This window comes from Nycticebus coucang, chromosome 2 (genome assembly GCF_027406575.1).
Source record: "Nycticebus coucang isolate mNycCou1 chromosome 2, mNycCou1.pri, whole genome shotgun sequence".
In the NCBI taxonomy this organism is placed as follows: Eukaryota; Metazoa; Chordata; class Mammalia; order Primates; family Lorisidae; genus Nycticebus; species Nycticebus coucang.
The window spans coordinates 108,361,432-108,373,617 of NC_069781.1; the positions used below are offsets into that span (position 1 = coordinate 108,361,432).

General features: G+C 38.6%; 1 protein-coding gene across 8 annotated transcripts in view; it reads left to right on the forward strand.

Annotated features, from left to right (window-relative positions):
• The window catches only part of PTPDC1 (protein tyrosine phosphatase domain containing 1), a 67,960-nt gene extending 61,204 nt beyond the window's left edge, over positions 1-6,756 (forward strand). For all 8 annotated transcript variants that reach the window (XM_053578536.1, XM_053578522.1, XM_053578543.1 and 5 more), the window contains 3 exons: positions 1,304-1,489; positions 3,725-3,835; positions 6,449-6,756. In XM_053578536.1, the coding sequence (XP_053434511.1) occupies positions 1,304-1,489; positions 3,725-3,835; positions 6,449-6,565 (414 nt within the window). In that variant the 3' untranslated portion in view covers positions 6,566-6,756. The remainder of the gene's footprint in view (positions 1-1,303; positions 1,490-3,724; positions 3,836-6,448) is intronic.
• The last annotated feature ends 5,430 nt before the right edge of the window (positions 6,757-12,186 follow it).

A 12,186-nucleotide genomic window follows, 5' to 3' on the forward strand; every position in this document is an offset into this window, starting at 1 on the left:
GGTCATGGAAGGAAGGTGACTTGCTCAAGGCCCCTTGTATGTGACAGAACCAGGGTAGTTCAGGGGTTTAACACTCTGTTATCCCAGGATGTCTTTCCTGACCTCACTGGAAACCCTGAAGAGGGTTTCTGAGTAGTATCAGTTCTGCCCAACTTGTCTTCTCATTAGCTGCATAAAATCATATTAAAAAACTGCTCTGTCGCATACATGATCTATGGGATGGGAAGGAGCATGAACAGCCAAGTATTGGCTTATTTATAAGATAATAAAGAGAAGCCTAGAACCAGAGAATCCTTGTGGTATGGCAGAAACAGCACAGACCCTGGAGTAAGGCAGAACTGGGTGTGGATACCTCCTTTGCTGTATTCTAGCTTTGGGCTCCTAGGCAAGTAATCCTCTTTCCTGGGGCCCAGTACATTTGTTTGTGAGGGACTCCCTGCTGGACACTGTGAGAGTCAGATAGGTTGTGTGTGATAGTTTCTGTCCCCCTGTATGTGTGCTGTAAGTATTAGAGGGGTAAATGAAAAAATAGTAGCAATTATTATACTTACTGCTATTGCAAAAGTATATTTGATTCACTAAAACATAAATGTGAACCCTGTGAAAAATTAATTAAAATTCTTATGTTATTTCTCTATTTCTGTCTGTGAGGTGAAGTTTCAAAATCTCATGCTTAAATTGTCTCCCTACATTTGGAGTATTTAGCACGACTTCTTAGGTTATTTTCACCTTATCAAATTTCAGGATGCATGTCTTATTATTTGTTAAGTTCTACACTGGATTCTAAAAAGAAATTCGAAAAAAATACTTGCACCCCATTTACCAACTTTAAACTTTACCATCTTTGTATACTTTAAAATTTCACTCACAAAGCTTTTCCTGAAATCCTAGGTTGATTTACACATGTTCCCTTATTTATACTTTTTATATACCATTCTATTTTATTACAGTAAATATTTCTGTCTTGTTTGCCAGACCTGAAAAGGAAGACTCACTCTTCCTGAGCTGTTTCTGTGGTTTCTGAATGAAGGAGAATTTGGATTACCTAAGCTCCTTCACTGTACTTTAACAGACCTTATCTCAGCCACTTAGCCCAACGCCTTGTTTGAATGGGGCTGAGTGTCACAGAGGAAAACTCAATCTTAAAGAAGTTCCATGTCTTAGCCCAGTGTCCCACTGGGAGGAGTCCTGGATCCATACCTCAGAGCCTGAGTTTTCACTCTCAGGGGCATCCCAAGGATCATCATTGTTGGTTGGTGAGCCCCTCTCTTCTCCCTGTCTCTGTCTTTCTCTTCCTTTTTAGAAAGAACTAAATTCCCGAGATGGAGCTTGGGAAAGAATATGTGGCGAGAGGGACCCTTTTGTCCTGTGCAGTTTGATGTGGTCTTGGGTCGAGCAACTAAAGGAACCTGTAATCACCAAAGAAGATATGGACATGTTGGTTGACAGACAGGCAGATCCCGCAGAAGCCCTGTTTTTGTTAGAGAAGGTAAAGTTGCTGTTGGACCAGTTAAGGACTTTAACCAAGGCCCTCAGTATAAGTTTCACACAGAAAAAATGAAAGTAATCCATTATTAAAAAGTGAATTCATACTGAATCCCACACTTATGTCTAATTTAACAGTTTTTTCAAAGTAAGAGAGGAAATTGATACTCAGTGGAAACATCTAGAAAATATAAAAATAAAGAATAGAAAAATACTTAAGTATGAAAGTAAAAAATAAAATATCCATAATCTTGGGAGAGCCACTAGAAACATTTTTAAATCATCTTTTAGTCTTCTCAGTGCATATATTAGTAAAAATCGTTTAACATACAACTTTGTTTCATTAAAAATGTTTCGTTTTTTTCTTAAAATTGTAACATACGTATTTTCCAGTGAGCAGTGTAGTGCTTTTCATAAATATTGACTGTAGTGGGCCTGTGATGTTCTGACGTGGGGATGCACCACAGTTCAACACTTCATTACTGTCAGGCATTTGTTTCTGCTTATTTACTGTGAGCATACATATGGGAAAAATTATGGAGTAGGTTAGAATATGCACTCATTTTTATTTTTTAAAAGAAATGTCACATATATGTATTTAATTTGTATACGTATAAAATATAGAATAATATAGACTGAAAAATAAGAAACTGGTGTAATAGTGGTTGCCTCTAGAGAAAGCTACTAAGAAACAATGGATCTAGGGTGGAAAGTGTATGAATCTGTTTATAAAATTTAGTATTTTTAGCCATATAAAGATACTAAATTTTCACTTAAAAAGAGCCTTGTACTTATTTTAGGAAGCATGTTATTAATATCAAATAATCAGCCTTGAGCCTTATTAATGCCTAATAATTATGCTAATATAAGCATCTCCTCATTATTTCCATATGTTCATTCAACATTTTCTACTATTACTACACACAAACATGCTTACACATGTATAAACAGAAGCATAACATATTCACACAGAGACACATGCACACACATGAGCACACACCATAGTTAGACCGTGCACACCTTTTGAGAAAAGATTATTCTATATCTGGGGTCCTTAGGACATTTTTCTCAGCAATTAAAGCACAGAGCTGAAACAGGAGAGGATGGTAGGGAGAAAATTAACCTTTGTCAGGTAGCTGTGGACCATGTCCTTCAGGAAGTGATTTCCACTATGGCTTATCTTGTAGGATAATATTTAGAAAATCCTACATCAAGCACACAAAGTGAACTCAGTGTGAGTTTAAAACGGCTTGCTATTCTTACAGAGGCTTAAGGAACCCGGGCCCCCCTGAGGCATGTGCAGAATTAGTTTGCCTGGAGTTAAAATTCCACAAGCCAATTCTCTGAAGTTGTGTACCCTGTTAAGCCTGATAGCCCTTAGAGGTAGAGGCCCATTTCACAGATAAAGAAAGGTGAGGCGGCTTGTGGCACAAAACTCATGTACTTTTCTGTTATCTGAGGTTGTCATTCAGTAATTTACCTCAACCCCCAAGTATAGGGCATTTACATTGTTTAAGGTTCTTAACTTGGTAGGCATTATTGTAATAAGAATTTGTGCTTGCAGGTTTTTCTTTATTTCAGGTAATGGTCTTAGCTTAGATTTCCACAAGGCAAATTAGTGCATCTCTGTTCATTACTTCTTGTATTGCTCGAGGTTATAGGATTTCTCCTTTGCTAAAATGGACAGACCCCAAGAGTCAAGTCAGTGGACATAATCTTAAGGTCTCTTTGCTCCTTAATTCAGAGGCAGCTTCCTTAAGCACTGCATTGCTTCTGGGGGTGGGGTGGGGCTGGGTCTATCACTTTCTTTATCCGGCCACCTCCCTCCATAGCATCTGCAGATTTGCAGTGGCTTGCAATGCCTGACTGATCAGTCCACATATCACTATGACATGTCAACATTTTTACTAGCTGAACCAAAATGATTACATCTAGAAATAAAGAATGAAAAAATTAATCCTATTCACTATAGGTGAAACATCTGGTTTAAAATTGTATTGATGTTCAGATTCAGTTGTACATTGTGCACTAACTAACCAGCTTTGATGTTATCTCCTGAAAGCTTTTCATATATTAACACATAACAATAAACATTTGGTAGAGCTCTTCAAAGTAATTTTATTATTTGAGATTATGAGTATTTGTTCACAAACTAATTCTCAATTCTGCAATTGTTTTGAATAGATTTTTTGAGTCATCTTTAAAAAAACTGTTTTGATTTTGATTTCTGCAAAAACAGGGACAACATCAGACTATTCTCTGCGTGTTACATTGCATAGTGAGCCTGCAGACGGTTCCCATGGACGTGGAGGAAGCCTTTCTTGCTCATGCCATTAAAGCTTTCACTAAGGTGGGTCACACTCTCCCCTTCCCCCTTCTACACAACAAACCAGCATCATCTTTATAAATTAGAATCCAGAGGTCACCATCCTCCTTTAAAATAAAACTTTCAGCTGTGTTTCTCCTTCAAGGGAATATTGACATTTCCTATAAGATGTTGCAGAATTTCTCTCCCACCCACCCCCCAATTCTTTTTCCCAAACAGTGATATTAGAAAGAGCTGAACTATGGGGTTTTTTAAAGGAGAACATTGAAACAAAGAGCTTTTATAAAGCAGAAGAGAAACAATTGGGTTTTGAGTACATATTTTTAAATCATGTGCCTCGTAGGAGTCACAGAATATTTGCTTGTTGAGCAAATTTTACCTTGGGTTTGAATAAGAAAACATCTACTGAGAATTAAACATTCAACATTGCCAATTTGGTAGAGTGTCCTGGTTGGCAAATCCTAAGGAAAGAGTAAAAAAAGTTTCATTTCTAAAAGCACATCCTTTGGCTTACAGCAATTTTTCCTGGCTAAAATTTAAAAAGCCAGTTTCATGCCAAGAGCAAAGGTTCCCCTAACCCTGTCAGCTAATTCATTTTGTATCTCTTTTATATGATGCGAAAATGTCATTAAACAAAAAACCCAGCTTTTGTATGACAGTATCTATGGTAACATTAATGATAATGACAGTTATTATTTGTACTTAATTCCCAAGTTGTGAAGATTCTTCCTATTTAGCATTGGTCCAATCTCTTTACCGTCACTCTTTCCAAAATGATGTCCTTCCTGCAGGTTTCCCTGTTCCTTGTCTGGATTTTATGGCACTAACTATGTAACATCTTTTCAGTCTGTTTGCCACAGTTTCTAGAGTCAAGGGTCTCAAATCCAGATCACATGATCATTTACATCTATATTTACACTTTCATAGACTGAGACGCTACCTTCCATGTGAAAAGGGTTGTGGTTTGATGTTTAAGGAAGAAAATTCTTCAAACCATTATTAATGTTAATCAGGAGTTTTTGCAAATAGACAATATGGTGGTTAAGATAAAATTAAATCTCTGAATTAGAACAAAATATTCTTAATGTTGGTCTCTCTGAAAGTAATAGGAATTCTTTGCAACTATTGTTAGCCTTCTAAGGAGATATTAATGAAAAATTAGATAAGCAGTTGTGTAAATCTGTCTATAAAAATGTTAGGAGGCAGGTCTCCTATCTCTGCACAGTCTGGTGGCAGATGTGCTGACAGCTGTCTTTGGGGACCCGCTCTTCACAGGTGTCTGTGTAGCTCTACCTGTAGGGCAGAAGCTACATGGTTCTGCCTTCCTAGGTAATCAAGGTATTTCCCTTTAGAGCAAAAGTTGGAAAATTTGCTTGCAGCCCCCTTACAAAATATTGGGATTCCCTAAACTTGGGGCTCCTCAGCTATAAGGCAGACCTTCTGCTTGTGCAGCCTCCAGCTGAGCCCCTCCACATTGCCTCCATAGTACTTGAGAGATAGGAAGAACCCATGTGAATATGAAGCACATGGAGCCATGAGGGATAAAACTGTCTCTGACCCAGGGAACCCTTATGATACCAGCAGGCTAAAATCTCAGATATTTTATAGTTGTTTACAATGGGAACAACCTTCTCTTTGTCAGAATTTATCAGAGAAGGAGAAATTCCAGGAGAGGAGAAGCAGTGATTGTGTGATTCTGATTCTTTTTCAGTGAATCACACCTTATTATTCCGAGGTTGAGGTGAGGAGGGGATGGGATAGGAGTACTTACTCTGGTTCTCTGCCCATCGTTTCTCCTAATCCAGAGTATAGTAAACTTGGGCTAAGAATCCAAATATGTGTACATGGTACCTTCCCATCAAGGGGAAAGGAAATTACCTTTTACCGAGGATTTTATATGAGCCAAACTTATGTTAGACCCTCATAGATACTCACAAAATCCTAAGGAAGAGAATATTGTGCTCTGTTTTGCAGAGGAGGAAATTGAGGCCCAGAGTGGCCAGGTATGAAATGGCCACTCTGGACCTCAGAAATATGAAATGGCCACTCTCCGACAGAGAGCCAGGCTTGCTGTTCAGGTTGCTCTGGCTGCCCCAGAATAGCTGTAGGGCCTCTTAGCAAGATACTTAACAGCTGATGTGCTTAGTTTTACAAAGGAAGACATTTCCCTTATACCATCAACAATTAGTCTCTAAATTAAAAACTTACCTTCACACACTATTAACTTGCTTCATGACTAGGCATATGTGATCATACTAAATATCCAAGCACTAGATTTAATTTTTGAGTTTTCATGTGTAAGTTTGGTATTGACATGGTTGGCAGTTCTAATATGTAGTATAGTTTAACACACTAGCACACTAGAAAAAATATTTTTTCCTGGGGCTACTGTGTTTTATTAGTTGAGGTGAAGAGCCTGGGTTATAGGCCCTGGGTTCAAAACAAGCATAAGTTAAATACAACTCATATGGCAGTTATTGTGTTAAAATGTGTGAAAATTTATTACGTATTTTTTAAATTATATATGTTTAGGTTTGTGAGACTTAATTTTTTCTCTACCTCCCTCCTTTCTTTCCAAATAGAAACTGGTTAAAATTCTTGTGATAGTGACCTAAACATAAATTTCTTTGTCACCAGGTTAATTTTGATTCCGAAAATGGACCAATAGTTTACAACACCCTGAAGAAAATATTTAAGCACACGCTAGAAGAAAAAAGAAAAATGACAAAAGATAACCCAAAGCTTGACCTCTAGTGAAGCTGACTCCTTGCAGTGAATATTGCAGACCTAAATTTCCAGTTCATATGTGAATAAGTTGAAATTTGTGGAGCTACTTTTTCTCATAGCACTTTATTTTAAATACTATCAGTTTGTGCTGAGAATGATCATTCCTATTTAGAGGAATTATTTATTTTAAAATATCCTTGAGCTACATTTTTGTTTTGGAAAATTGCCATAAAATTGGTGCCACGTTCTTTTATTTATTTAACTGAATTTATATCGTTGTATTAACATTTTAAGTATGTGGTGTTTACATTCTTGTTCTTTTTGACATTTTGGAGAAAGTTGTAACTCATCTTTCCAAAACAACCATTTTTTTTGACAGAGCTCTTTCTGGAGTTTTTACCAAATAGGTAATTTCAGTAGTACAACCTTCCTGTGTATCCATCACCCCAACACATGACCTAAAAAAGTCACCAAGTGTCTTAAACTGTTTTATATTTGTTACTAAGAAGGCTGTTGATAACTATTTTTTAAGGATTTTTTTAAAAACTTTGTTCGAAGTTATCTGTTTTTTCTTTTCATTTTATAAATGTGACCAAGGATTTCAAAGTGTCTTTTTTCAGAGTGATTTTGTTTAACTGTGAGTGACTGTGAAAATGGTTGGGATTTTTTACTCATAGTAAGTAGACTTGCTCTTTGTCAGGCTTCCAGATAACCTTGCCAGCCTTGGCTGTCACAGGAGGCAGGAGCAGTTTTCAACACACCAAGCCTTATTCCCACTCCCTTGGGTTGCTGCTGAGCTAAACAGCATCTTTACAAAGGAAGTGGGATCAGAGGCGGGCAGGACTAAGAAGCAGGACTTGCCTCTATTCTCCCAGGGACTCCACAGGGACAGTCTTGCACGGGCCAGGGCTCTATGCAGGCTTGGTCTAGCCACTCTGCAGAGGCGACTCAGAGCTGGAAGAAGTCAGGGCTAGGACACTGCTCATGCTGATGGTATATTAGCCTAAGCAGGCTGGCCCTGGCCCCACACTCCCAAATCTGCCACCCCATAGACCCTCTTGCCTTAGGGCTCTATCTTTTGCTGCATTTTTACCATGAGAATTAAGATTTTTAAAGTGAATTTGACCCTATGCATCGCCCTAACTGGCTTCAGATAAGAAAGGGTGCCTGCCTACACTAGTCCTTGTACACTAAGCTGTCAATCAGCAATTGAAGCCATGACTTTTATTTAAATTAATATGCGATGATACAAGAGGCCATGTCACAGTAGGATAGTAGCTATTTCCAGTAAAGGAAATAGTAATTTAGACCAATTTAAAACTGAAGTAGCTACTACTTAATCTTGAAGTTGGAATTTCAGGGGAAACAAGACTAATTTAGAACAAATAAAATTTCTCCAACTCCTGCATTTCTGAATTAAGATCTAGCACATCAAAAATATTTTAGTCACTGTCAGTCTGACTCACACTAATGGCAAACGCTAAATGCAGTGTTTTCCCACATTGTTTAAATTTTCTTGGGCAATCAAATCTCATGAATGTTAATGAAATCGGTTGCCCACCCCTGAGATGACTTACTTTCAAGTGCCTGGTCTGGGAAGGAAGGAACAATTGTGTTTTATCCAAAGGTACATTATAAAAATAGGGTTTTTACCCCCCCGCCAAAAAAGTTTGTTCTCTGTGAGCCTCGCATTGGCAAATGATACCACAGCTGTTGTGACAAGCCAGGTGCAGGTGTTTGCCTGTGCATATGAAATACTTGTTTAAAATTAGAGAACAGTCAATGATGTGACCACAGCACTGCATGTCTTAAAATCTAAGCACATCAGCCTGCAAAGGAGATACGATGGGGAAATTTATACAAGTATTGTATGTATTTGAATAAAAGTGAAAAACAAAAACCACCCTAGTCTTGTATTTCTTTACATTGATACTCCTAGGCACCAGACATACCCTGATGATAGAGACAAGGATTTGCTCTTTGGTTTTCCTGATGAGCAGATTGAGGCCTGAATAGTCAGCCAGCCAAGCTCTAGTGCCCACTCCTTTTTATTGGTTCAGAATGACCAAAGATGGAGGAGATCAGGATGGCTGAATTCTAAGAAGAGTGATTAAGGAAAACGTCTTAAGTCAACAAGATTCCTGCCATCCTCTATTTGGATGAGTTTTTGTAGCCCACAAAATAGAAATATCATTTATTAGGAGAAGTCGCAAGTTGTAAAATTCAGTTGAACAGAAATGGGAATGTCAGGAGCGTGCACATATTAAGAACTCACATGGACCAACCACACCGTTACCTCACTGAATTCTCTTGACAGGCTGAGACTTAATACCTGCATGACAAAGGTTGCCAAGTCTGGTGGACCCTGTGCCCTCCTTCCTGATCATGCTGCCTGCCTGTGCAATTGTTTGTGTGTTTGTTTTTTGGGACAGAGTCTCACTCTGTTGTTGGGCTAGAGTGCTGTGGGGTCTGCCTACCTTCCAGCAACCTCAAACTCCTGGATTCAAGCAATCCTCCTGCCTTAGCCTCCCAAGTAGCTTGGGCTACGTGTGCCCACCATGATGCCCTGCTAATTTTTTTTCTTTTTGGTAGAGTCAGGGTCTTGCTCTTGCTCAGGCTGGTCCCGAACTCCTGAGCTTAAGAAATCCTCTGCCTGTAAGACTCTTACCCAGGTGAAGCTGCCCAGTGCAGAGCACCCTTGGGACCTCAAGGTCCTTCTAGCACGAGATTTCATGATGATGTTGGAGAGCACCATACTGTCCATAACTTCAGTGAAACCATCACACATCTGTCCTTTGGAAAAGACTGAACTGGCTCTGTCACTGTATATTACAAGATGATCTCTAGCATATCACACTTAGAGGAAGTGCAGCGTTTCTTCCTACTTGAGAGAACTTGCCAATGCCCTGTGAGACAACTGCTACTGGTAGTGCAGAGCTTGCTTCATTCCTTTGCATATCACAGAAATTCTATGGTGATTTACTTTAACCAGTTTCCCTGTTTTATCTGAGAAAATATTTGCTTCTTTGTTCAGGATTCCATGACAATAATCATATAATTCAAGAGATAAAGTTTCTCTTTTCTCTTAAATGGGGAATACTTGCTGATATGCTCAGGTGCTATTTCAGACTATTCTCCAAATGTCTGAAAAAAAAAAAAAATTCAGGGCTAGTATATTATAGCAGAATGCGTGCCCCAAGTTTTTAACTTTGACAGCCCTCAAATAATTTTGAGGGTCAACAAAAAGTGACAACTTTACTCGTATGATCTTTGTTGTTCCAAATTAAAAAGCATTAATGTATTTTCAGTGCAGGTAAATAAAGGACATTCCCTTTGGTACTTTTTATTTGTATCGATGTGGCCCCAGTATTAGCATGTTACCTGAGGGAGCCCTTCTCAACACTAGATGGTTGGAAATTGTTTACAAAGCGGCAGAAGAAAAACTGAACAAAATCCTTTTCTTTAGTGGTGCATTTTTTTCTAATTATGCTTTGAGGCATGAGCTGATCTCTGATTAGCTCAACACTGACAATAAAACTGATTTATAAATAATCACAATGGAGCCATTCAGTAGTGGAGCTTGACAAACCAATGTTCTAAGCTATCCAGTTATTAAAAATGATGTCCCAATGAGACTTCAATGTCATGAAACCTTTTGCGGTGAAAATAGAAGTTTTATGCATCCACTACAATTTATATAGTGAGAGAAGGCTGCTAAGCCTCCTGGCTTTTTTGATTAAAATGGAAATATATTACTCATAAGATCATCTGTTTGGGGGGAAAAGTTTCATTTGGGGGCATGGGCTCCTACTTACCTGACCATTAGATTGCAATCTGTGCCAATACCCTCTGGTTTTGATTTAATGGATTGCTTTATCATTTTTATTTCCTCTTAAAAAACTACTCACGTTTTTATTTAGGTTGAACCATATGTAGTGGCCATTTTTATATGAAAAATGATCAAGTATTAGGCATTTCATGTGGTTCAACCTAACATTGAACTTAGTATTCCTGGGCCTGGTACGGGACCTTTCCTAAATTAATTTTGTTTAGGTCTACTTTAGATAATTATTTTCTAAGACTAGTCTGAATGCTTACAGTACAGTTCCAATGCAAGGGACCAATATGAAATTCATATTCTTTTAGCAACAAATTTGTGCCTATTCTGGTTGGCCCTCTGTTGAATCTCAGGACACACAGGAATCATTTTTTCAGTAGTTATTCTTCCATCTAGGAGCTAAGTTGTCATGTTCTGAATGTGTCCCCCCAAATGGAAACTTAATTCCCAATGCAATAGTGTAGGGAGCTGCAGCCTTTGGGGAGGTGTTTAGATCAGGAAAGCCCTGCCTATACAAATGAATTAATGCTGTTATAAAAGGGCCTGATGTAGACAGTCCAGTCCTTTTCTGCCTTTCCACCTCTGCCACATACAGACACATTGTTCCTCCCATCCAGAGAACATAGTATTCAAGGCACCATCCTGGAAGGAGAGAGGCATCCTTGTCAGATTTTGGTGCCTTATCTTGGCCTTCCCAACCTCCAGGTCTGTGAGAAATAGTTGTTTGTTGTTTATTTCCAGCTATACTCAGTCTCGATATTCTGTTAATGACAGTACAAAATGGACTAAGACATAAATTGGTGTCAGAGGGGTGTTAATATAACAAATACCAAACAAAATGGGAGTGACTTTGGAACTGCGTGATAGAAAGACACCAGAACAATTTTGAAGTCAATAATGGGAAAGGCCAGTATTACTATGAATGGAGCATTCAGAGTGATTCTGGTGAGGGCCCAGAAGAAGAGGAAAGTTGTAGGGAAAGTTTCATTCTTCTTAGAAATTACATTAAGTGGTTGTGAACCAATATTGACAGAAACTTGAGCAGCAAAGGATGTTCTGATTAGGTCATACACAGAAATGAAGAATATCTTATTGGAAACAGGAAAAGCTTATCCTTATTAAAAAGTGGTAAATAGCTTGGCTGAATTGTATCTGTTTCATAAGACTTTGTAAGAGGCAGAGCTTATTAGCAATGAACTAGGATATTTGGTAGAAGATATTTCTAAGTAGCAAAGTGTTCAGCATGATGTGGCTTCTCTTAACTGCTTATAGTAAAATGAGAGAAGAGAAATGATTTTTTTAAAAATAATTTATGATTAAAAAGGAAGCAGAACATAAAGATTTAGAAAATTCTCAGTCTGCCCAGATAAAAAATTAAAAAGTGTTTTTAGGAGAGAATACCAAGGGTGTGGCCAACGAACCATTTGATAAAGAGATCAATGTAGGTAGAAGAAATCGTAGTATTCACCAAGGTACTGGGAGAATGACTCTAAGGAATTTCTGAGATCTGGGGGATGGGAGCAGGGGCGGGGTGGGAGGGGCAGCCACACCCATTAAACCCAGAGTGCTAGGAACTTGAGGGCAGAACAATCTTTAGGAGGGGCCCAGGGTGCCCGTGGGCCCTTAGCACTTGTTGCAGAGGTCTTTGCTCTCTGCATTCTGAAACAGTGCTACTTGGCCACCCAAAGCTCTGACTCAAGCAGGCCTGGATATGGCTCAGGCCTCTACCCTGGAGGGTACAAGAAGTGAGCCACTTTAAGCTAATTCTCAGATGTTCATGACCCACACATCTGAAGATGTTGTGGCAGGC